This window comes from Symphalangus syndactylus, chromosome 11, assembly GCF_028878055.3.
Source record: "Symphalangus syndactylus isolate Jambi chromosome 11, NHGRI_mSymSyn1-v2.1_pri, whole genome shotgun sequence".
In the NCBI taxonomy this organism is placed as follows: Eukaryota; Metazoa; Chordata; class Mammalia; order Primates; family Hylobatidae; genus Symphalangus; species Symphalangus syndactylus.
The window spans coordinates 47,610,542-47,635,092 of NC_072433.2; the positions used below are offsets into that span (position 1 = coordinate 47,610,542).

The 24,551-nt window shown below is 41.3% G+C and overlaps 2 protein-coding genes across 2 annotated transcripts in view; both read left to right on the top strand.

Annotated features, from left to right (window-relative positions):
- Positions 1–24,391, top strand: part of LOC129457765 (lon protease homolog 2, peroxisomal-like) — a 93,795-nt gene extending 69,404 nt beyond the window's left edge. Inside the window, exons 6-8 of the mRNA XM_063612756.1 lie at positions 20,793–20,866; positions 23,613–23,739; positions 24,285–24,391. Of these exons, the coding sequence (XP_063468826.1) occupies positions 20,793–20,866; positions 23,613–23,739; positions 24,285–24,391 (308 nt within the window). The remainder of the gene's footprint in view (positions 1–20,792; positions 20,867–23,612; positions 23,740–24,284) is intronic.
- Positions 24,355–24,551, top strand: part of LOC129457764 (coiled-coil domain-containing protein 144A-like) — an 86,445-nt gene continuing 86,248 nt past the window's right edge. Inside the window, exon 1 of the mRNA XM_063612754.1 lies at positions 24,355–24,377. The gene's annotated coding sequence lies outside the window, so the exon portion shown is untranslated. The remainder of the gene's footprint in view (positions 24,378–24,551) is intronic.

Genomic DNA, 24,551 nt, shown 5'->3' on the forward strand with positions numbered 1-24,551 from the left:
TTTGAAGGGGACAAACATTTAAACCATAGCACCGACTTTCTTGAATTTGTATACTCTTTTATTGGTTTTAGAAAGATTTTGGCCATTATCTTTTCAAATATTCTTCCCATTTTTTTATTCTTTCTTCTGGGATTCTGAGAAGAGAGCTCTTTACTGTCTCTTATCCTCCTTTCTATTTTTTTTTTTTGTTGTTGTTAATTTTTCTCTCTCATTCAGTTTAGATATTTTCTGTTGCCCTGTATTCCAGTTTGCTATTGCTTTCTTCTGTTTTTTTGTGGTCTGCTATTAAGCCTATGAAGTTCTTAATTTCCATATTATAATTTTTTTTTTTTTTTTACTTTTAGAATGGCCACTGGATTTCTTTTTTCTTTCTTTAAGACAGAGTCTCACTCTGTCGCCCAGGCTAAAGTGCAGTGGCACAATTTTGGCTCACTGCAACCTTTGCCTCTTGGATTCAAGCGATTCTCATGCCTCAGCCTCCTGAGTAGCTGGGATTACAGGCGTGTACCACCATACCCAGCTAATTTTGTATTTTTAGTAGAGACAGGGTTTCACTGTGTTGGCCAGGCTGGTCTCGAACTCCTTACCTCAGGTGATCTGCCCTCCTCTGCCTCCCAAAGTGCAAGTGCTGGGATTACAGGCATGAGCCACCATGCCCAGCCCATTGGATTCTTTTTTTTTTCTTTTTGAGATGGAGTCTCTTGTCCAGGCTGGCATGCAGTGGCATGACCTTGGCTTACTGCAACCTTCACCTCCCAGGTTCAAGTGATTCTCTTGCTTCAGCCTCCTGAGTGGCTGGGATTTCAGGCGCCTGCCACCACGCCCAACCAATTTTTGTATTTTTAGTAGAGACGGGATTTCACCATGTTGGCCAGGCTGGTCTCGAACTCCTGACCTCAAGTGATCCGCCCGCCTTGGCCTCCCAAAGTGCTGGGATTACAGGCATGAGCCACCACACCTGGCTAGGATTCTATATATATATAGAATATATATGTGTGTATATATATATATATATATGGACTCTAAGAGGTTCTCCATTGAAATTTTCTATCTTTTTATCTATTTAATCCCTCCTTTTCTCTATTTTCTTGGACATACTAGTCATTATTTTGAAAATCTCTACCTTAACACTCCATTATCTGATTCAGTTATGTTTGGTGTTTGTTTTGTTTCTATTGCCTTTTATTCTCCCTTGATTTCTAGTTTTTTGTTTTGCTTTTCAGCATTTCTTGTATTTTTTTTTACTGGATGCCAGACATTGGATGAAAAATACAAGGGCTGTAACTATTATCCTCTGAAAAGAGTTACATTTTCTTCTGATTGGTAGCTACAGTACCAACATGTCACTCTGTCCTGTCAAGGCTGAGTTTTAGGCTTTGTCAGGACTGCTCGATTTCAGTTTGGGTCTTATTACTGGGATACAGTCTTTATTTTTATTATGTGGTACTCCCAGGTTGTGGTTCTTATTCCTTCGTGGGTGACCCTTACTTCTAGGGCATGATCTTTCTGAGTTCTCACTTGAAAATCCAATCAGGTCTTTAGCATCCCGGCTTCTCCTTTCTCCTGGGTTTCTAAAAGACTCACCCTGAATATATTCAACTTAGGAGTTAGTCAACAGCTTGAGGGGGATTTAAGTGCAGACTTTTGAGATCCTTCTTTTTGGATTCTTCCTTTATTGGGATTTTGCCAATGAAGTCCCAATTGCTTTGACAACCTCTAATTTTCAGAATTACTTTTGATTAAATATTTTATGATTCTAAGCATAGCATCTACTCTGTCAATTCTGAATTATGGTGATACTCAATTCTACCTCAAATCCCGAAGAAAAGAAGGGGGAAAAAAAAACAAAACTAAGAAACTGCTTTTGTTTTGTAGCTTTAGGCTTCTACCTATATAATTGACTATTATAAAATCTCATTTGAGTAAGATCTTTAGTAGCCACCTACTTTGACTCTGATTTGATTTATAAATCCCTTTACAACATTCCTCAATAAACACTATGCTTTGCCTGTTTGACTTGGTTAACAGACATGTCTTTATAAACTTGGCTATCCATTTTCCAGTCTGTAGGAAAAGAGAAGCTATAAGTTGGAGAAAAGGCTAGTGGTTGGGTGGTGAGTCATAAGCAATAAGATTTGATGTCAGTGATGACAGGCCTATCCTCTTATGATAGATTCCTTGAGCCCTCTGCTGACCACAAAGCTTTGGCTGGCTAGACCACAAATCTGTCTCCTTCAATGACAATTTTTGTAGCTCAATATGGATCCTGTTTTGTATGAGTTTCATTTGGAGATTTATTGTTTATCTGCTATATTTGCCTTAGATGGGACAGTAAAATCAACCTAATGTAGTGGAAGGAAGTAGGTATTACATCCTTAATTCCTTGATATACATCCTTTTATTATGTGGTACTCCGGGGATGTGGTTTTTCAGATTTGGAGAAGAATAGTTAAAAAAAAAAAAAAAAAAAAAAAAAGCTGAAAGAATCAAAAGCACTTGATTTTCTTGCAGGGACAGCTTCCTGTTTTGGTTGAGGAAGGAGCTACACTTAAAATAACTAGCATAAAGCATGCGTAGGGCTTGCTTTCCAGACAACCTGAATTTAAAATGCATCAAAAGCCAGGTGTGGTGGCTCACATCTGTAATCCCAGCACTTTGGGAGGCTGAAGTGGGCGGATCACTTGAGGTCCGGAGTTTGAGACCAGCCTGGCCAACATGGTGAAACCCCATCTCTTCTAAAAATACAAAAATTAGCTGGGCGTGGTGGCGCACACCTGTAGTCCCAGCTACTTGGGAGGCTGAGATGGGAGGATCATTTGAACCTGGGAGGTGGAGATTGCAGTGAGCCGAGATCACACCACTGCACTCTAGCCTGGGCAACAGATTAAGACTCTGCCTCAAAAAAAGAAAGAAAATAAACAAAATGCATCAAAATAAAATATTTGAATTTTACAGCACTATTTCTTTTCATTCATTGACTTTCATTCTCCCACTTTACCACACCTTTAACTATTGGCAAGAATGTGGTGAGTGGGAGAAAGGTATCCTGCCACGTAAGTAAGTATATATATACCTAGAGCCAAGGGGTCAGGGTGTCACAGAGGAGAGCCACATGCTGACGGGCTTGTGTTTGTTCCCACTCATTGACTGTGCAAGCGCCTCTTCCCTTAGCCTTTCTCAGGATGCAGTTCTCCAGGAAGAATCCGCCTTCTGTTGGGCTGCTTTCAGAGCTCTTTGTTGTGGCTTCCTGCCATTGACTTTGCAAGCCCTAAGCATGCTTTATGCTAGTTATTTTAAATGCAGCTCCTTCCTCAACCAAAACAGGCAGCTGTCTCTTGTGCAAGAGAATCAAGTGCTTTTGATCCTTTCAGCTTTTTTTTTTTTTGACTATTCTTCTCCAAATCTGAAGCATATCCATTCTCTTGTCTACAGCCATGAGTGCATTTATGTCAACAGAAAATGCTAAATTTAATGTTTTTAGAAAGTAACCTCTGTGGCTGGACATGGTGGCTAATGCCTGTAATCCTGGCACTTTGGGAGGCCAAGGCAGGTGGATCACTTGAGGCCAGGAGTTCGAGGCCAGCCTGGCCAACACAGTGAAACCCCGTCTCTACTAAAAATAGAGTGGTGGGCGCCTCTGCTAAAAATAGCATGGTGGTGGGCGCCTGTAATCTCAGCTACTTGGGAGGGTGAGGCAGGAGAATCGCTTGAGCCCAAGAGGTGGAGATAGCAGTGAGCCAAAATCAAGCCACTGCACTCTAGCCTGGATGACAGAGCAAGACTCTCTCAAAAAAAATAAAAAGTCACCTCTGTGCTTTGTGTAACTTTTTGCTAAATTCCTGTCTTTGTCTTCTTAGAACAGTCTTCTACTTGTTACAGGATCTTCCTATCTTTTGGATTTTATATTATATAGCCCACTGACATGGCTGTTAGCTGACCTCAGTTCCTTGCTGACTTGGTCAGAGCCTTCAGTTTCTTACCTCTAGTAAGAGGTAATGTGACTCTCCCTAGGCCGAGGCTGTGGCAGCTGGCTTCTCCCAGAGGGAATGATGTGTGATAGAAGCAGGGAGAGTAAGAATCAGACAAAACCGCAGTCTTTTATACCCATCACTATTGCCGTATTCTCTTGGTCACACAGCCCAACCCTGGTATGATATGGGAGTCTCTGACTCCATGGGAATGGGATATCTGGGCGCCATCTTGAAGGCTAGCTGGCACAGATTATTTTTTGTGCGTGTGCCTATAAGAATTTTTTGGCCGTGCACGGTGGCTCACGCCTGTAATCCCACCACTTTGGGAGGGCGAGGCGGGTGAGTCATGAGGTCAGGAGTTCAAGACCAGCCTGGCCAAGATGGTGAAACCCCATCTCTACTGAAATACAAAAATTAGCCAGGCACGGTGGCAGGCGCCTGTAATCCCAACTACTTGGGAGGCTGAGGCAGGAGAATCGCTTGAACTTGTGGGGGCGGAGGTTGCAGTGAGCCGAGATCACGCCACTGCACTGTAGCCTGGGCAGCAGAGTAAGACTCTGTCTCAAAAAAAAAAAAAAAAAAAAAAATTTTTCTAAGTCAGCATTGAAGTTTATGCTGTAGATTATCCATCAAGCTTGAGCTGATTTCTTATTAAAGACCCAGGTTGCACAGATAGGGGTTAGAAGTTTGGATTCAGTTTTGCATTTTCAGTATTTAAAGTCTTGTTTCATCTTGTTCATTCTTATCTTTCCTTTGATTGTATTAGTAGCTCAGGACAAATAAGAATTTATAATTTTCCAAGGAACTAAGGTTGCTGTTGAGGAATATGGGTTTCAGAGACAAGAGTTTAGTCCTCAAGGCACTGGCTCATTGGTACTAAGCTTCAGGGGTTGTAGTGTTGTTAGAGCTAATTGGATTTTACAAATAAGCCAAGATTATTAAAAAGAAAATAGATCTAGAGAGTAACACTTTCTGTGCTAAATCCGTTGCATTTGATAGGGATACTAGGCAGTATGCTATGTCCAAACTTCTAAAATTAGGTGGTGGTCTAACGTTGAGGTGAAAATATCATGTTGGTATATAATGCCAATATCGTGAAGATATACTAAATATTATTTTCTGAGTCTGACATTTACACTGATATACTGATTTATCCGTCATCAATATTGGCCTGGTTTAAGAGAGACTTGTTTGCCTGTACAGACCGGGAGGAAGCTTCAATGAAGGCAAAAATCTAACTATAATAGGAGCCAAACATTTGTTATTTGAATTCCATTTGGGGACAGGAAAATAAAATATTATCAAATAATTATAAAGTCATCATTCTGTTAAATGAATCATATAGGAAAATGCAGTGACCTTAAAACAGAGTCTGGCTCTGTCACCCGGACTGGAGTGGAGTGGCCTGATTTCAACTTGCTGCACCCTCCACCTCATGGGCTTAAGCTGTCCTCCCACCTCAGTCCCTAGAGTAGCTGGGACCACAGGTTTTGCCATGTTGCCCAGGCTGTTCTCAAACTCCTGAGCTCAAGCAATCCACCTGTCTCAGCCTCCTGAAGTGCTGGGATTACAGGCGTGAGCCACTGCGCCCGGCCTGCAGTGACCTTTGGTTGTCATTGTTATACATTATCAAAACAAGCCCAAGTTACAAGAGTATTAAAGCAATACTTACGGTTTTTAAAAAAATATTACAAATGGTCTCTGCATTTTAACTGCTCATCTAAGTAATTGTGTAGGAATATTTTCTGAATCTCTAATACAGGAAATGAGATTTATTAATACATAAAACCCACTGAAAACAGGGGTGCAAACTCTCTTGTCTGGTACTACAGATGGATTCCTATGTTTTGGGCCCTTGTTTATACCAATTTATTCAATCAGTGAGTCAGCTAGCATTTACTGAATACAGTCATATGCGTTGCTTAATGATGGGGATATGTTCTGAGAAATGCATCCCTGGGAAATTTTGTCATTGTGGAAACATCATAGAGTGTACTTACACAAACCTAGATGGTATAGCTTTCTACACACCTAGGCTATATGGTGTAGCCTGTTAATCCTAGGCTATAAACTTCTACAGCATGTGACTATACTGAATACTGTAGACAATTATAACAGAGTGGTAAGTGTTTGTGTATCTAAACAACAAATAAACAATAAAGAAAAAATAAAACAACAAATAAAAGCTGGTACTTCTGCATAAGGCACTTACCATGAATGGAGTTGCAGGACTGGAAGTAGCTCTGGATGAGTCAGCGAGTGAGTGGTGAGTGAATGTGAAGCCTAGGACATTACTGTATATATACTACTATAGACTTATTAACACTGTACACTTAGCCTATATTTTTAATTTTTTTTCCTTTTTTTACTTCTTTTTCTTTTTTTGAGACAGGCTATGTTGCTCAGGCTGGTCTTGAACTCCTGGGCTCAAGTGATCCTTCTACCTCATCCTTCTAAGTAGCTGGGATTACAGGTGTGTGCCACCACACCCAGCTTCTCAAAACTTTTCAAATCTTTTATAATAACACTCAGCTTAAAACACAAATACGCTGTATAGCTATACAAAAATATATTTTTAGCCCATTTATGCCTAGTGCTCCATTATTGGAACACTAAGCTTGTGGGAGTTATTTATATCCTACTGCTCAAGGTCATTGCCAAGGTCTGATTTTTCACAAAAAAATTCACAACTTCTGGCATAAATGGGTTAATATCCTTACTGTATATAAGCTTTTTTAAAAATTGTTTTACTTTTTAAACTTCTTTGTTAAAAGCGAAGACACAGACATATTAGCCCAGTCCTGAACTAGGTCAGGATCTTCAGTTTCACTGTCTTCCACCTCCACATCTTGGCCCACTGGAAGGTCTTCAGAGGCAGTAACATGCATGGATAACAGTGCCTTCTTCTACCTACTGAAGGACCTGCCTGAGGCTGTTTTACAGTTAACTTCTTTTTTACAGAAGGGAATACACTCTAAAATAGTGATAAAAAGCATAGTATAGTCCAGGCATGATAGTGTGTGCCCGTAGTCCCAGGTACTCGGGAGTCTGAGGCAGGAAGATTGCTTGAACCCATGAGTTCAAGACCAGTCTGGACAACATAGCGAGACTCCACTTCTAAAAATATATATAAGAATAAAAATTTTTTAAATGAGGCATACTAAATACATAAACCAATAATATAGTCACTCACTATCACTATGAAGTATTATGTACTGTATGTAATTGTACGTGCTGTGCATTTATACAGCTGGCAGCACAGTAGGTTTGTGTACACCAGCATCACCACAAAGATTTGGGTAATGCATTCCATTGCCCTAAGGGGGCTACAGCATCACTAGGCAACAGGAATCTTTCAGCTCCATTGTTGTCTTCTGGGACTTCTGTCATATATGTGGTCTGCCTTTGACCAAAATGTTGTTATGCAGTGCGTGACTATACCTACTATATGCCAAGTTCTAAATTGGATTCTGGGAAGCTGATTAAAGAGAAAATAATGTGTAGTCTATTGGAAGAGGTAGATGGAGAAACAATTTTTTAAGTGAAATAAATGCTGATTTTTAACCCCTATGGAGGCACTGAATTGATCATTGAAAGCTCTATTTTACTTATTAAAGATATGGTAGCTTATAAAAATTACTTATAGTAAATGGACATGAAAAGGTCGTTTGCTTACATCTCTAAATTCATTTTGATGGAAAAATAGTGGAAAAAATCTTTGCAGATACCCTTTTGTTAGTTTGTTTTTTTCATAATAGATAATTGCCACTAAAATTGAAAAATGGCCAGGTCCATTGGCTCAGGCCTATAATCCCAGCAGTTTGGGAGGCCAAGGCGGGTGGATTACTTAAGCTCAGGAGTTCAAGATTAACCTGGCCAACATGGCAAAACCCCATCTCTACTAAAACTACAAAAAATTAGCCAGGTGTGATGGTACACACGCCTGTTGTCCCAGCTACTTGGGTGACTGAGGTATGAGAATCACATGAGCCCGGGAGGCAGAGGTTGCAGTGAGCTGAGATTGTGCCACTGCACTCCAGCCTGGGCAACAGATGAGACTCTGTCTCCAAAAAAAAAAAAAAAAAAAAAAAAAAACAACTAAAATTGAAAACTGCCTCACAGTCATAATTTCCATCTGTATCTCAGTGGTTATTACGTAGAAATGTTCAGTAGGTAAACTTGAAAGAAAATGTATTTGGTAATCGTAAGGTTGTGTTGCCACCCGCAAAATAATGGAGAAAATACCAACAGAAAGAAAAAGGATTTATTGCTGGCCTGAAGGTTCTTCTGGGCATTTGATCGACAGATTTCTCCGTTTTAGCTAGTTCCTTTAAAAAAATAAAAAACATTGAAAATATGCAGACCCAAATGCCTTGGCAGCTCTGGTCAGTAACTTGAATCTCAGTTGCACTTAGCACAATTCCTCTGGCTCGGAAGATGTTGTTTTGGAAAGATGAACCTGAAATGACAGCATGAATTATACAGTTGGAAATACTCAGGTTTTTCTGATTTTTTCAAAAGATACTTTGTTTTCCCATTTCTGCCTTACCATGGGAAGGTCCTTAGATGCATTATATCCTTGTCAGTTTAGCCTTGTGACACATATTTCTGCTATTTTGTGCAATAAGAAAGCCACTCGAAATCTCAGCATTTCATGTCACTTTTAAAGTAGGCTCGGTTCAAACAAAACAACTTGATTGTTTGTATAACCACAACCATATGTGTCTTTCTCTCCATGCTTAAACAAGGTCTGAAATCATGTGTGTCAAAGAGTTGAGATGTAAACATCTCCTCCTCACACATAACCTCTCTGCCATCTTGTTATTTATATCCCCAGTAACACACTTCTTGTCCCTTGACACAAGTACAACCGTCTCCACATTCTGTTTTGCTCCTGCTCCACAACTCAGGAAGCCAGTGTGATGGAATTCAGCTTGCAAGAAAAAATTTTAATCATTCAGAAATAATTGTTACATAATTACTTTTCACTGATTAAAAGAGTTGTTTACTTGACAAAATTAGCATTAAAAACAGTAATTCTTTGGCAAATTAATAAGTATTTTGGTGATTTGTCATTTTTCACAGATGTTGATAAAATTTAAGAATTACATAGCCGAAATTTGGTCTAATTCAACAAACCACAATTGACTATTTTGATAAGGCCCTATGACGAATGGTATGGGAGAGTGGAGTTTATCCAGTCTGACTTTCATTTTATTGATAAGAAAACTGGGGCCCCATTTGTTCTTTTTTTAATTGCTACATAATACACATATTTATGGGGTATAGTGTGATGTTTCAGTACATGTATACATTGTGTAAAAATCAAATCAGGCTGTTTAGCATATCTGTCACCTCATATATTTATCATTTCTTTGTGGTAAGTATATTTAAAATTCTCTATTCTAGCTATTTTGAAATATACAATACTGTTAACCATAGTCACTGTGCAGTAGAACAGTGGTCCCCAACCTTTTTGTCACCAGGGATCAATTTCATGGGAGACAATTTTTCCACGGACCTGTGGGGGGGTGGTTTCAGGATAAAACTCTTCCACCTCGGATCATCAGCATTAGATTCTCATAAGGAGCACCCACCCTACATCCCTCACATGCACAGTTCATAATTCACAATAGAGTTTGAGCTCCTATGAGAATCTAATGCCGCCACTGATCTGACAGGAGGCAGTGCTCAGGCCGTGATGCTCACCCACCTGCTGCTCACCTCCTCCTAACAGGCCATGGACTGGCACTGACCAGTCCACAGCCTAGGGTTTGGGGACCCCTGCAGTAGAACACCAGAACTTATTCCTCCTATTTATCTGCAATTTTGTACCCATTGACCAATCTCTCCCCATCCCCACTATCTCTCCCCTTGCCAGCCTCTTGTAACCACTATTCCACTCTCTGTTTCTGTAAGATCAACTTCTTTAGATTCCACATGTAAATGAGATCATGCAGTATTTGTCTTTTGGTGTCTGGCTAATTTCACTTAATGTCCTCCAGGTTCAACCATGTTGCCACATGTGACAGGATTTTATTCTTTTTGTGGCTGAATAATATTCCATTGTTTATATATGTCACATTTTCTTTATCCATTCATCCATTGATGGATGCTTACGTTGAATCCATATATTAGCTATTGTGAATAGTAGTGCTGCAATAAACATGGAAGTGCAGATACCCCTTTGACGTATTCATTTCCTTTGGATAAATGCCCATTTATGGGATTGCTGGATCATATGATAGTTCTACTTTTAGATTTTGAGAAACCTCCATACTGTTTTCCGTAATGGCTGTACTAATTTACATTCCAGCCACCAGTGTGTAAGAGTTCTCCTTTCTCCACATCCACACCAACTATAGGTGGCTTTTCTAAACTGGACTTTAGGTTGAGACAAAAAGTGTCTTTGAGAGTCAGTAGTCCTAATACTATCTGTGAACGCTGTGGACTTAGGCAGTTTGTTTAAGCTTGTTTAAACTGGGTCTCTCTTTCCTTAGATATAAAATGGAGGGTTAGACTGGATCTTTAAGCTTCTGCCCAGCGTTTAATGTTCTGTTTATTGTGGTTCTAGCCTGTGCTTCGTGAATTCCTGATTCTTCCTGAATTCTGCTAAGCATCAGAATGCAGTCTATACATTCTCAACAGTTTCCCAAAGACATGAAATTAGTAACAGAAACAGTAGTAGTCCTTTCTTGGAAAATTATCCCCATTTCTGGACCCTATTTTATTGCTGGCTGCAATTAACAGGCTCTTGTATGTCCCATCCTTCCCTCCTCCATCCCTAACCCACAGGCATTAAAAACCTGCTGTTTGTGAAAATGAACACTTCTTTGGTAATCTAGAAGAAGGGGTTCCTATTACCAGAAAATTTAGCTCTTGAACTCGTGGGACCGGGCTTGAAAGCATAGTACTATTATGCTTCAGATTAAGCAGGGTATAGAGAATAAGGAGTGATCACTAAAATTCTGTCTTGAATAAAGATGATGATAGATATCCCAGGGCCCTCTGTGGTTAGTCTCCATTTCTGCCGCATTCTGAGGAATTGTGGGTGTTGCGCTTTTTACGTTTCTGGCCTCCCTGCTACTTGCCATTGGTTGGATCACTGGCCAAGAGCTACCGAGAGCTACCATTTTGCTTCAAGATTTTTTCAAACAGCAAGGAACTTTTTTATTTTTTAACAGAGAGCTACTGAAGTTTCCTGAGTTATTACAACCCCCTTATCCTTCCTCCTTAATTCCCCTTTCAATAATTCCCTTTCTTCCCTCTTCCCACAGCAGTTCTTTGGCTATTGGGCCTGTTTTCATTGAAATCGTCTTCCTGTGGCAGAGGGAAAATGAGTAGAGAAGAACAGTTGATTGTGTCCAAGTGATAGCTGCTTAGGAAAAGCCTGGTCCTTCCCCAGAGGAGTCTGTCCCTATAGCACTTCCCTCCATAATAGCTGTGCTTCCATCAGCTCTAGAGGATGGCTTAGCCCCCTTCGGGGGTACACCGCATTTCACTCTCACTTGGCTCACAGCCATCACCACAGTCCATGCTGTGAGTGCGTTGCTGGTTCTGCCCCCGTGCTGTGTGCATCTCTGCTGCTTTAATGCTGGGAAACTCCATGGTTATGCCCCAACTATCTTGGTGATGTTCCGAATCAGACATAGGTAATACCTATTAAAGGTATTAATAGGCCGATAATACCTAGTAAAGAAGAGCTGGGAGATAACCTCTGAGTAGATTAAATCAACTAAAAAACAGTAGCCCCCCCCCATTTTCAGACTGATTTTATTTCTTTTAAGTGGGAAAATAGTTGAAGTGGGATGAAGTAGAGCTAGCTTATTCTACTCTTTTTATATTTCTATGTCCTTTCTTTTCAACCTCTGTTTAACGGCACTTTATTACTTGTTTTTTTTGTTTTGTTTTTTTTGAGATGGAATCTCACGTTGTCGCCCAGGTTGGAGTGCAGTGGCATGATCTCGGCTCACTGCAACCTCCATTTCCCGGGTTCAAGCAATTCTCATGTGTCAGCCTCTCAAGTAGCTGGGATTACAGGCACCTGCCACCAGGTCCGGCTAATTTTTGTGCTTTCATTAGAGATAGGGTTTCACCATGTTGGCCAGGCTGGTCTCGAACTCCTCACCTCAGGTGATCTGCCCGCCTCAGCCTCCCAAAGTGCTGGGATTATAGGCGTGAACCACCACGCCCAGCCTCACTTTATAACTTTTAAGAATATGCTTCAAAATAGTTTGTAAAGAAGATTTTAATAGGGAGCATTTATATGAAATATAATAGTGATATATAGTATAGCATAGAGCAGAGTCTTGAGTCTTTGTATCTTTTTCTTATGCATATTTAATTTATGTGATTCCCAACAGTTGTGTGATTGTGGTCAGAGCCCTGTCTGTGGGATGCTGGGTAGAATGAGATTGTAGAGAGCACTTTGTTTTCTTGTAATTGAAGGGTTTGGGGTGAGAATATGTGAGTCATAGAGATCTGTATAGTAAATATTACTCTAAAAAGGGAGCCATCAGGATCTGGGAGAATTTGCTAAAGGAAAACTAAGAAAGGAAAAAAGGCCAGGTACAGTGGCTCACTCCTGTAATCCCAACACTTTGAGAGGCCAAGGCAGGAGGACCTGAGGCCAGGAGTCCAAGACCAACCTGGCCAACATAGTGAAACACCGTCTCTACTAAAAATACAAAAATTGGGCCAGGCGCGGTGGCTCACACCTGTAATCCCGGCACTTTGAGAGGCCATGGCAGGTGGATCACGATATCAGGAGTTCGAGACTAGCCTGACCAACATGGTGAAATGGTGAAACCCCGTCTCTACTAAAAATACAAAAATTAGCCAGGCGTGGTAGTGCGCACCTGTAATCTCAGCTTCTCAGGAGGCTGAGGCAGGAGAATCACTTGAACCCAGGAGGCAGAGGTTGCAGTGAGCTGAGATTGCACCATTGCACTCCAGCCGGGTGACACAGGGGGACTCCGTCTCAAAAAAAAAAAATTGGCCAGGTGTGGTGGTACACACCTGTAATCCCAGCTACTTGGGAGGCTGAGGCATGAGAATCACATGAACACAGACGGCAGACGTTGCAGTGAGCTGAGATTGCACCACTACGCTCCAGCCTCTGTCTCAAAAACAAAAAAGGGGGGTCGATGGGGGGAGCAGGAGCCAGTATATAATTCAGTATCTCTCATCTATACATATTAAGGCTTTTGACCATTACTAAATTCTCCCAGCAGCTCTCTGAGAATACTGTAATTCTAGTTTTGCTGATTAGAAAACCAGATACAAAGAGGTAAAGTCACCTTGTTCTAGGCCACATAGATGGGAATTCTGAGTCAGGACTGGAGACAATGATTTATTTTTAATATCTCATGTAATGTTAATCTCATAACTCAGGGCATAACTCTTTTACCATTTTGGACTATATCATTTCATTCATATGATAAAGACACTCACTGTAGCCTCCCCCTCACCTGTAGCTTCACTTTCTGCAGTTTTAGTTACCTGTGGTCAACCATCATCCAAAAATATTAACTGGAAAATTCTAGAAATAATCCACTCGCAAGTTTTAAATTGTGCACTATTCTGGGCAGTGTGATGAAATGTCGAGCCGTCCTGCTCTGTGTGACCCTGGCTTGCAGTAAAATATTAAATTTCCAGTTCCTTCCCGACATTTCCAAAGGCTAACTTCCCCTCTCCAATTCACAACATTATTAACTATTGGTCATTTATTGTACATTTCAGACAGTATTTTACTCATTAATCATGATTTCACCGAGCAGTGGATGACACTTTTTTAAAGATTTGTGTTTTTTTGGTATACATTTCACGTGAGAGGAAAGTAGAGAATAAAAAAACCCTGACACTCCACTGCAAAAAAATCTTTGTGCCTCTTTTTCATTCATCTTCCCTAGGCACAGACAAGTTATCAGAAAGAATGTCTTTTGACTTGAGGTTTTGCTTTGGAAACTTTACAGGGCCCTGTATAGCCACCCTCTATCCAGTCCTTTCCTGTTCCTGAATTTCAGAACTGTCTGAGATGACTCAAGATGCCCACAGTGGCCATGTCTCTTGGAGTGTTTAGTGACTGTCAGCCCCAGGTCACCTTGTTAGAGGACGGCCCAAGGTGTGGAAATGTAGCCCCCCAGGGGAGCAGCTGGATGCCCTGGGGCTGAGAGAAATCTCCTGGGACACCCTTAACCTAAAAAGATAACCCCTTGGGATGTAAGGATTTTATTTCTTCAGAGCTAGTTTTCATCCCTTGGAGACACATTGCTGGTCAGCCAATCGTTTGCTGGTATTGAGAGGAAACAGTCACAAATGATTCCTGTCCCCTAGATTCATTCAGATTTGTGAAGGGAGAAAAACTCCCAAAGGACCAAAAAACAAAAACCCCACCCCAGTGAGGTGGTGCAAACTCGGCTGCGGTGTCCATGGGGCACAGTGCAGGATCTCCTGGGAGGATGGTCCCTGAGCATTTTAATGAGCAGTGTTGCGGTAGGAGAATGTCCCAAATGATACCGTGACCTGACTTGACACTTGAGCCAGATATGTCTGTGTTCCAATGAGCATCACCACTCCCTGAGTTTGCTGCCTTAGAAAGATTTGTTCATTTATTTCTACTTCAGTTTTTCAGTTAGCGTAAATTTCTTCAGTAGAGCTTGAAAGATAAAAAACATTTCCAAGGCCATGAAAGGTGGATTTCAGAAAATTAAAATATCAAGTCATATACTTCATTGCTAAAAATTCTTATTATCTTTTTCTTCAGCAGAGTGAAGTAGTAAGTTTCTCAGGTTTGTTCTTTTTTTGGGAGTAATTTAAAACAGAATCTCAGGGCTCACCTTTTGGAAATGCTGCCAGGGAAAAGAAATGGAGAAAATCTTTCTTTCATTATTGGTTGTAGAAAGTGAATACATTTTCACAACAATGTGTGGTAAATTGGTGAATTACATAGTTTCATCAAAACATCAGTTTTTTTTTTGTAGGGTGAAGAAGTTATGACAGTGGGTATCTTTGTTCTTTATCCTCTTGTCTGGATGTTGAGGTTATTTTTTATTTTTTGATTTTGGAGACCGGATCTCCCCTCTGTCACCCAGACTGAAGTGCAGTAGTGTGATCACAGCTCACTCAACCTCCTGGGCTCAAGTGATCTCCCACCTCAGCCTTCCAAGTAGATGGGACTCACAGGGGTGCTCTGCCATGGCTGGCTATTTTGTTTTTTCTTTTTGTAGAGATGTGGGTCTCACTGTGTTGCCCCCGGAGTGGTCTCAAACTCCTGGGCTCAAGTGATCCTCCCGCCTTGGCCTCCCAAAGTGCTGAGATAACAGGCATGAGCCACCATGCCTGGCCTTGGATGTACGGCTTTAATGCTGAACTTAGCACCTGCTAGAATTGTTTATATATGATTATTTGCTAAATGATCTGTTATCATGGAAATAAGTAAGTGGCTTATCTATTGTCTGAAAGGGATAGATACTTTAGTGTTTTCTGTTGAGGTATAAATTATAAAGGCGTTTCAGTTTCCTTTATTCTATAAACACTGAGTAGTTTTGCTTTCTTCAAACACTGGGCATTTTCTCATTGAATACTAATTGAATAACCCTGACTGGGAAGCAGAAGCCTGAGCTCAGTGAGTGCAAACTAACCCAGTCTTGAGCCTGCAAGAAGAGGTCACTGAAGCCCAGTTAGTTCTTCCAGGGGAGTTTCCCCTGCAGGTGTCCCAGCCTGCTCACCCCAACCATGGAAGGAGCCCTTTATACTGAGAAGCTACAGAGCTCTGGAAAGCTGAAAGCTGAAAATCCACAGAAAGTGGCATTTGGGGTTGGGATGGAAGGAGGGTTGGGAGGCTCTTTCTGAGGACAGAAATTGTTATTGTCCTGATTTTGGTTTTTCTCCCTAGAAACCCAGGGCACTACAACCACTTCCACATAATCGCCTATTCATTAATCATTTTAACACTGCCCCCAACAACTGGTTTTCCCCCCGTTTTCCTAATGTGTGGTACGCAGAGTCTCAAATCTACCACTGTGTTCCCCCAGACTAACTGAGGCTTGCAGTAAAATATTGTTTCCAGTTCCTTCCCCACATTTTATTTGATTTTGTCAAATAAAACAAATTCAGGTTTAGGTAAGAAGTTCCTTAATTCTAAAGGAGTATTGCAACAGGGGGAAAGCACCAGCTGTAAAATCTTTGTGGATCTCAAAGGTTAGGCAGACAAAGACTTTCTTTCACGGGGAGGAGCAAACAAGCTCAGAAGGTAGGAGGGGAAGGGCAGGATTAAGGTGCCAAAATCAGATTCTAGATCAGAGAATGTTTCACTCTCATGTCAGCCTGTTCTTAGGAGGGGCTTAGGGAGGGGTTGAATGTTGACCAGGTGTGAGTGTGTCAAATTCCAGCAACCTGGAGAAAAATACAAAGTTTTGTTAAGTAGTTTATTCTGAACACTGAAGACAGAACTGTTCAGCTGAGTCAGAAGGGGAGTTTGGAGAGTCTGTAGCTTTGTGATGACTAAATCAGGGAGCATCATCAAAGTCATAATAGGGTGGTTTTTTGCGGTAAGCTGTTCTTGGAAAACACAAAAGATGGGGGATTTCTTTAATCACAGCTATTTACCAGGTTAATATTCCTATCTTTTCCCACTACTTTTGTTTTGCCCTATATGTATTTATCTCATTTGGCTGTTCTGAACTGTATCCTTATGATAACCTGATAAACATAAGTAAAGTGATTTGCTGAGTTATTTGAGTAGATCTTTGAAATGACTGAACTTAAGGATAGGGTTATGGGTGCCCTCGATTTACAGGCAGTAGCTTGGAAGTATAGATAGGGCCCCAGGCATTGTGACTGGCATCTGAAGTGGGGGCAGTGTTGTGGGACTGAGCCCAGAACTTGTGGGGCCTGTGCTGACTCTGCGTGGTGTCAGAATTAAGTTGTTGGCACCCAGTTGGTGTTGGAGGATTGGTTGGTGTTCAGCAAACTCTACACATTTGATGTCAGAAGACAGACCTCACAGAGGCCTGGGCTGGAGAGAGACTCCCAAGTGTCTGGGGGAAGGGAGGCTCTGTTCTGCCCACAGGCTGCCCCACTGTGCATTGTCCTTTGATTCCAGGTCTCCTGCTAGGGTGAGAGGGGACTGAAGATGGAGAGGAAAGGAGTTCTGAGAAGAGACTCCCTCCCCCACCCAGCTGCCACCACATGATTCCCACCCACTCCTGAACATACCAACTAGGCATTGACATGTCCCCGTCCCTCCCAGGAGAAGGCTTGACTGTCAGGAATTGCACCCACAGCACCTTTGCTTCCAGTTTCCTGCCAAAAACCCACACAAGTGCCTGAGCACTCCTGGCTTGTTCTAATCCCTGACACTGAATCCGTAGCAGCAGCCTAGTTTCTCCATCAACCTAGGCTTGTGGACCATCCAATCATAATCTCACCTGCCTGCATGGACCCAGGAATATGTCAGAGCATAGCCCCACCTGGGCCAGTATCTGTAGCACAAACCAGTCCTTCCAACTTGGTACTGCCCCCTGCTCATGGCTCAATAGCACCTTCCTCTCTTCTTCCTTTTACTTCTCCACAAGCCCCTTCTTTATGTGTACACAGTGTTCCCAAGGTCACCCCGCAGGTGCCTGAGTCCAGCACCTATTGGAACTCAGATGTCCATGAGCTCAAGACCATGGCTCTAGACCTGGCTGTTGTAAGAGCAAATACAAGTTAGAAATACAAGACTTAATCCTTCTTGAAAATAAGGAAACAAATTTTTCTCTCTTTTATTTTTTTCTTAAAGCATTTACTTTGGAAAACTTTCATATGTAAATTATTTTTCTGTTTTACAAGCTGTCTAAATCACTCTAACAGCTAAATAGGCCATTTGTCAGTCTTTTTGACTCAGTACTCCCTTTCTCTAGGAACTGGGAATCATTGATGTAAAATGTAAATAGCAAAGAAGATAGAGCCGTGTCCTACAGTTTCTACAGGAGAGCAGGCACCTGGCTTCAAGTTGCAAATCTGCCTGTCACGAAGACATGAAGTTTATTTTTCCTTTGACTATAGCCAATTAAAAAACACAGATGGTCTCCCAATTCCCAGGTGAATGTAGGATGAACTCTATGACAAATGGCGCTGTCAGGTCTTCTATTGAGGACTAATTATGGTGACTTTTCACCAGTGGGTGTTTTTCTAATCTCTTAGCAGGTTGCCTGTCATGTCCTTTACATTCTGGGCTAATTATGTCATAAAACAGTTTTCTTTCTTTTCTACCACTATGGATAGTTTTTCTGGGGTTGGAGATGATTTTATGATTTTCTTCTTCATTATATTTTTCAAACATTGCCCAGAATTACCACACAGAATATAAACCTGTAAGGTGCCTGTAAGACTTCACTCCAGTGGGTCTTTTCCCTCTTTGATTTCTGTTCACAACCCACATTTGTGCAGCAAAGTGCCCATTGCCCCCAAAATCTGCAGGCAGAATGGTCTCTCTACTTACTTGGGATCTTCAGTCGCTGCTAGAACAGTTTGACTAGATTTCTGTAACAGTAAGTTCACAGGGCATCAGTTAGCCATTCCAGCTCTGTCTTTCCATGCCCCTGGCATCTTCAGACCTGAAACGGATTCAGAGACCATGGGGGTTGGAAACCAACCAGGCACACATATACATTGAGTAGGCCTGAGAATCTCAACATTCCCCTCATCCTCTTGCCCAAATGCCCATGAATGTGCAGAAGGTGCATGCCACTTCCCTGCACCACCAGCACCTAAATCTGCAGCTGCAAATTCTGAACCCAGGTCCTGGGGTTCTCCAGGATGTGTGAGAGCAGCCTTCCTGAGGGGCTGTCTCCTCTAGTTTTCTTCACAGCAACACACAAGAATTGCAGAGCCAGGTTGATTCCACCTGGGTTCTGCACATAAAGGCTGGTCTCCACCTGTGATCCACAAGACAGAGCCAGACTTTGAACTCAGGATATATAGAAAATCCAGGGGACATTTTCTGCATTGTGAGAGATCAACATGGACTTTGTAAAGCCCTACTTTCGGAGTGAGGCCCTCAGAGTTTTCAAGACCTTGTCCAGTGAGCTACAGCAGTTCTGCTAGGGGTTCCTTTTTATAAACAGAATCTCGTGGCAGAATCTGTAAGTGTAAAGCAGCGCCTTAGCAGAGGGAGGGTGGGGCCAGCACTCTCCAGAGCCATGAGTAAAGCTATGCCTACCTGTGAGCTGTGTTACTGGAGTAGAGTAATCTTGTCCTTTCTTGTACCCAAGAGTTAGCTGATCAGGTATAGGTAATAACATACCTGGATCGTGGATCTGTGGCCCTACTATGACAACTCAATTTTCTATTCTGGTTCCACAAGGACAACTTGAGTCTTTCCTGCCTGAATCACTATTGGGTTTTCATCACACAGTTACCAGGGACTCTCTCACCAGCACCTAGGGGACACTTGGTTATATATCCTGTGTAGGCAGGGGACAGGCTGACAATGGGCTAATCTTGCTTCCGTCTCAGAAGGAGAAGAATGAGTCATCAGGGTTTGTTTCTTTTTTAACAGAAGGAATCTCCTTATTTGGTATCCAAGTGGGAGTTGCTCCAGTTTTCTTTTCTTTTTTTTTTTTTTTTTTTGAGACAGAGTCTCGCTCTGTCGCCCAGGCTGGAGTGCAGTGGCGCAATCTCGGCTCACTGCAAGCTCCGCCTCCCGGGTTCCCGCCATTCTCCTGCCTCAGCCTCTCCGAGTAGCTGGGACTACAGGCGCCCGCCACCACGCCCGGCTAATTTTTTTGTATTTTTAGTAGAGACGGGGTTTCACCGTGGTCTCGATCTCCTGACCTCGTGATCCGCCCGCCTCAGCCTCCCAAAGTGCTGGGATTACAAGCGTGAGCCACCGCGCCCGGCCCTCCAGTTTTCTAATGTGTGGGTGAAATACAAGGAGGAGGCCTGGAAACTCATACTGATAGGTAAACCAATTGCTCCCATTTCATATGGCCACTAGGAAAACAGATGCAGCAGCCATAGTCCCTACCATCCAGGAACTTTCAGTCTAAAGCAGATGGATAATGGTTGAATTCAGCATCATGTGGTCAGGAGCAAGAATGGAGGTGTACAGGGAACTTGGGCTTGATTTGGGACACTGCCCTTATATTGACGTTGTGAGTTCTGATGTCACCACCTGAAGGGCCACCCATGGACAAAAGAGTTGTTATTATAATTATTATTTATATTGCTTTTTTCTTGTTAAAGATAATTATGTAGCTACTAATATAATTTTCCTAGAAAGCCCTACGTGTTTTGGTTAAATTGTTTGTTGTTGCATGTTACAAAATAGGATGAAGCTTAAACTATTAAAACAAGGCAAACCATGGGAGCCAAGTTCTTGTTGGTCAGGCTTAGGAAAGACAACTGAAAATAAAGCAGCAATGTAGAGATGAGAAGCCTAGCCCAGCCCCTGCCCCAGCTCTGCTCAAATCTACCCTCTTCTGAGCCTGGTCCAGGTCTGTCCCTACCCTGGGCCTCCTCTCATAGAACTGACTAGAGGAGATCAGACTTCTGGGTGGCTGCTGCTGCCATGTCTTCAGATGTGGTGCTCACAATTTCCCCAAACCCAAAAGCAGGTAAATGGGAGCAAAGGACTCACTTTTTCAAAATTATTTGAAAATTAAATTTTTTTCTTATTGAAACCAGTACCTTTAGAAACATTCCACCTGGCAACCTCTTTTTCATTTCTGCAGATCCAGTAGTTGCTCCACAAGTTGTAACAAAGTCAGTGTAAAGATATGAAGAGAATAATGATAAATTCTTTTTCTTCTTCTTTTTTTTTTTTTTTTTTTTGAGACCGAATCTCACTCTGTTGCCCAGGCTGGAATAGTGTCATCTTGGCTCACACAACCTCTGCCTTCCCGGTTCAGGTAATTCTCCTGCCTCAGTTTCCCGAGTAGCTGGGATTACAGGTGTGCCACCATGCACAGCTGATTTTTGTATTTTTAGTAGAGACAGAGTTTCACAATGTTGACCAGGCTGGTCTTGAACTCCTGACCTCAAGTGACACACCCATCTTGGCCTCCCAAAGTGCTGGGATTACAGGCGTGAGCCACCGCACCCAGTGGAGAAATTCTTGTGAACTAAACTTGACTCCTTCCTTTCTGTATCCCTCCTATCTGTCTATAGTTAGCTTTTATAGTGATAGGGAAACAAGAAGAAATAGAAAGGCTGGGCCGTTATCTAAATCCTGCTGGGAATTATGGGATACTTAGGACCCACATCCCAGGGGTTTATGTGGCTTAACTGACACCATGTGATGTTCCCAGCACAGTGCATACTGTGAGCACATAGTACAAGCTCAATAAACACTGCTTTAATGCGTGTATCCATGCTGTTTTCCAAATGCTGACTTAGACGTAACTGTCTTCTCCAGTCTGTGTATCTGTAGACTTTAAATGGCTGGCAAAGGATGTGATCTTTCAGGACGGTGGTTTGTGGTCCTCGCTGTGAACGAAAACTATTTTTGTTGTGATTAGAGTATTGGGTGCAAGGGACTCTGTGTGCTGTGTCTGCTTCCTCTAGCTGAGTGCTATTGATAATGGGCCTAGGAGGAGCAACATCAGCATTGACAGGGGACTTGTTAAAGAAGCCAGTTCATGGAAACTTTCCAAACCTGCAGAATCACATTACTTAGAGGGGGCCCAGAATACCAAATGATATGTATGCATATTGAACCTTGAGAGGCAATGCTTAGCTAAGTGATTCTCAGCCCAGGCTTCTAAGTAGGGTCACATGGCCAGTTTGAAGGACTATGGTCACCTGTATCTTCCCCCACAGATTTTTTTTTATGATTATATTAAGATTATGATTTACTTTTCCCCTCCACCCATATCACAGCAATGATTATGGGCCCATCTGTGCGTTAGCACTGATACCAATTTGTCTTATTACAGACAATGCTAACTTCATTCACTTGGTTCAGGTGCTGTCTGCCAGATTCCTTCGCTATAAAGTTAATCATTTTTGTCTTTGTAGTGAGTATCTAGGAGGGAGGATTTACTGAGTGATGTGTATAAACCATCACATTTAATCCAGAGACTCCCATTTCTTTTTAGTTTCCCTTTGCTTGTAGCTTTCTTTGCAGAGTAAAGGCTCTCACATTTGTTGACAGGAGATAACAGCTTTTAAGACTGGAAGTTCTGAAGCAGGTCTCAGTTCTGTAGGTTTCCATTTTATTTCATCTCACGTCACAAGCATATGCTTATTTATTCTCTATATTTTCAGAGAAAGAACAAGAATTAACATATAACAAATATGTCTATTGTCTTAAAATTCTAAAATATATAATAGCACATAGAATAAACATAACAAAAACTTGAAAAAAAATACCAGACTCAGAAACAACAGCTTTTACTTTATTTCATTGTATGTATTGGTCTTTATAAAGTTTTGTTAAAAAAACACAAAAAAGGCATCACCCACAAAGAGTTTTATAGTTTTTATACAATTTAAAATATTTTTAAATTTTATTTACACAGAAATATTCTCTTACTTTTAATGTGTATATAGTTACCATTATGTGCACACACGCACATAAAATGAAAGCATTATTTGATCACTACTGTGTGGCTGCTTTCTTAACTTGTTTTCATTACTCAGTTACAAAATCTTCTCTGAACATTCTGTTAAGGTTGTCTCTGTATATTGGCCGGTATGTCCCTTTGAGATAAATTCTAAATCAGATAAACAGGCAAAATACAAACTTTACTATAGAGCAAATATTTGGAAAATAATTTTATATAAGAGGAAGAATATAACTTTTCTCATAGATTATTTATTGGGTTTTATATATGTAAACAACTGTTAGGATGATATCTGATATATAGTGTATGTTCAAAAAGGATTACTACCATTCTAGCTGTTATAACTTGTAAATTTCATAAAACTCTCAGTTTCACATCATGCCTGAATTCTTTCCTCAGTGTTCGATCTCTCTGCTATTCAAAAGTGGCTTCGGGGCCTGAAGCATTAACACTACTGGTGAACTTGTTAGACATGCAGACACTCAGCCAGCCATGGTGGTTCATGCCTGTATCCTTAGCTACTCAGGAGGCTGAAATAGGAGGGTCGCCTGAGCCCAGGAGGTCAAGGCTGCAGTGAGCAAAGATTCCACCACTGCACTCCAGCCTGGGTGGCAGAGCGAGACCCTGTGTCAAAATTAAAAATTAAAAAATATAGAAATGCAGAAACTGAAAATCTAGATCTCCTGAATCAGACTCTGCCTTTGAAGAAGATCTCCAGTTTATTGTTGTATACTATACAATTTGAGAGGTATGCCTCTAAGTCACCATGACTTTTGCACCTAAGAATTATACACAGCTGATTCTGGATGATGTAAATATAGCATCCAAAAATGTATATTCCTGTGTTGATGCCTTAGTTTTATATTTTACATTCGATATAAATATCTACACTAGTTTCGTGGATTTTATGTTATTCTCTTTCCACAGAGTTTGAGACTACATTAGAAAATATTACTGTGTTAAAAATGATCTTACTGAATAATTCAGGTCACTCATATAAGTCAGAACCAATAACTGTCATTTCATCTTGGGACAAATGAAGAACTCTGCCATGGCCACATGGTCAATGTATTCTTTATTTTTATTTCAGGGACTGTTGACATTCAGGGATGTGGCCGTAGAATTCTCTTTGGAGGAGTGGGAACACCTGGAACCAGCTCAGAAGAATTTGTTTCAGGATGTGATGTTAGAAAACTACAGAAACCTGGTCTCTCTGGGTGAGGATAACTTGCCTTCAGAATGTCTAATAACTAAGAGTTTTATTTCTTTTCTTTTCGGAATGTCCCTTGGGATCTTGTGCTTTGTATGAGTTAGTTTTAGATTTTTGTTTTCAGGAAAAAAATAGGGGTTTTGTTGATGTAGAAAAAATTTCATAATGTTTGATTTTGACATTTGCCTTTTTATTTGAGGTGATGTACAAGTTTCACTCTAGTCGTGATTCTAGAAATTGGTTGACATAAACTATTGTTGCTTACACTTTAAAGTCCAATTTTTTTTTGGTTTGTTTTTGATTCAGTCAGATTTGCAAGAGAAGCTCAGGATCCCCAGATTTAAAGTGCTTCCTAAATATTCTAAAGAAGCTGGTAGGAAACAGTATTTTGAGAAATACTTTTCAAGAATCTTCTATAATGTCTTCTTTTTTCTACTGAGCACAGTACTAAGTTAGAAATTAATCCTGTCCTGTGGGGCCAAAAAAAAGTATAAAAATAAAAAATAAAAAGAACCCTCGGTAAGAGTCATGCTTATTTTTCCAATAAAACAGGTCTTGTCTCTAAGCCAGACCTGATCACCTTTTTGGAGCAAAGGAAAGAGCCTTGGAATGTGAAGAGTGAGGAGACAGTAGCCATCCAGCCAGGTAGGTGGGAGTGAATGAAGTAGATGACATGGGCGAGAGGTCCAGAAGTCAAGAAAGAACCAGACCTGGGAGTGTGAATTGGGAAGTTCTCCAATGGAAATGATTTTTGAGACACCTGGGTTTATTTCTTTCCCTTGCTGTCAAAGAGGGACATCATCTGTCCCGTGCTCTTAA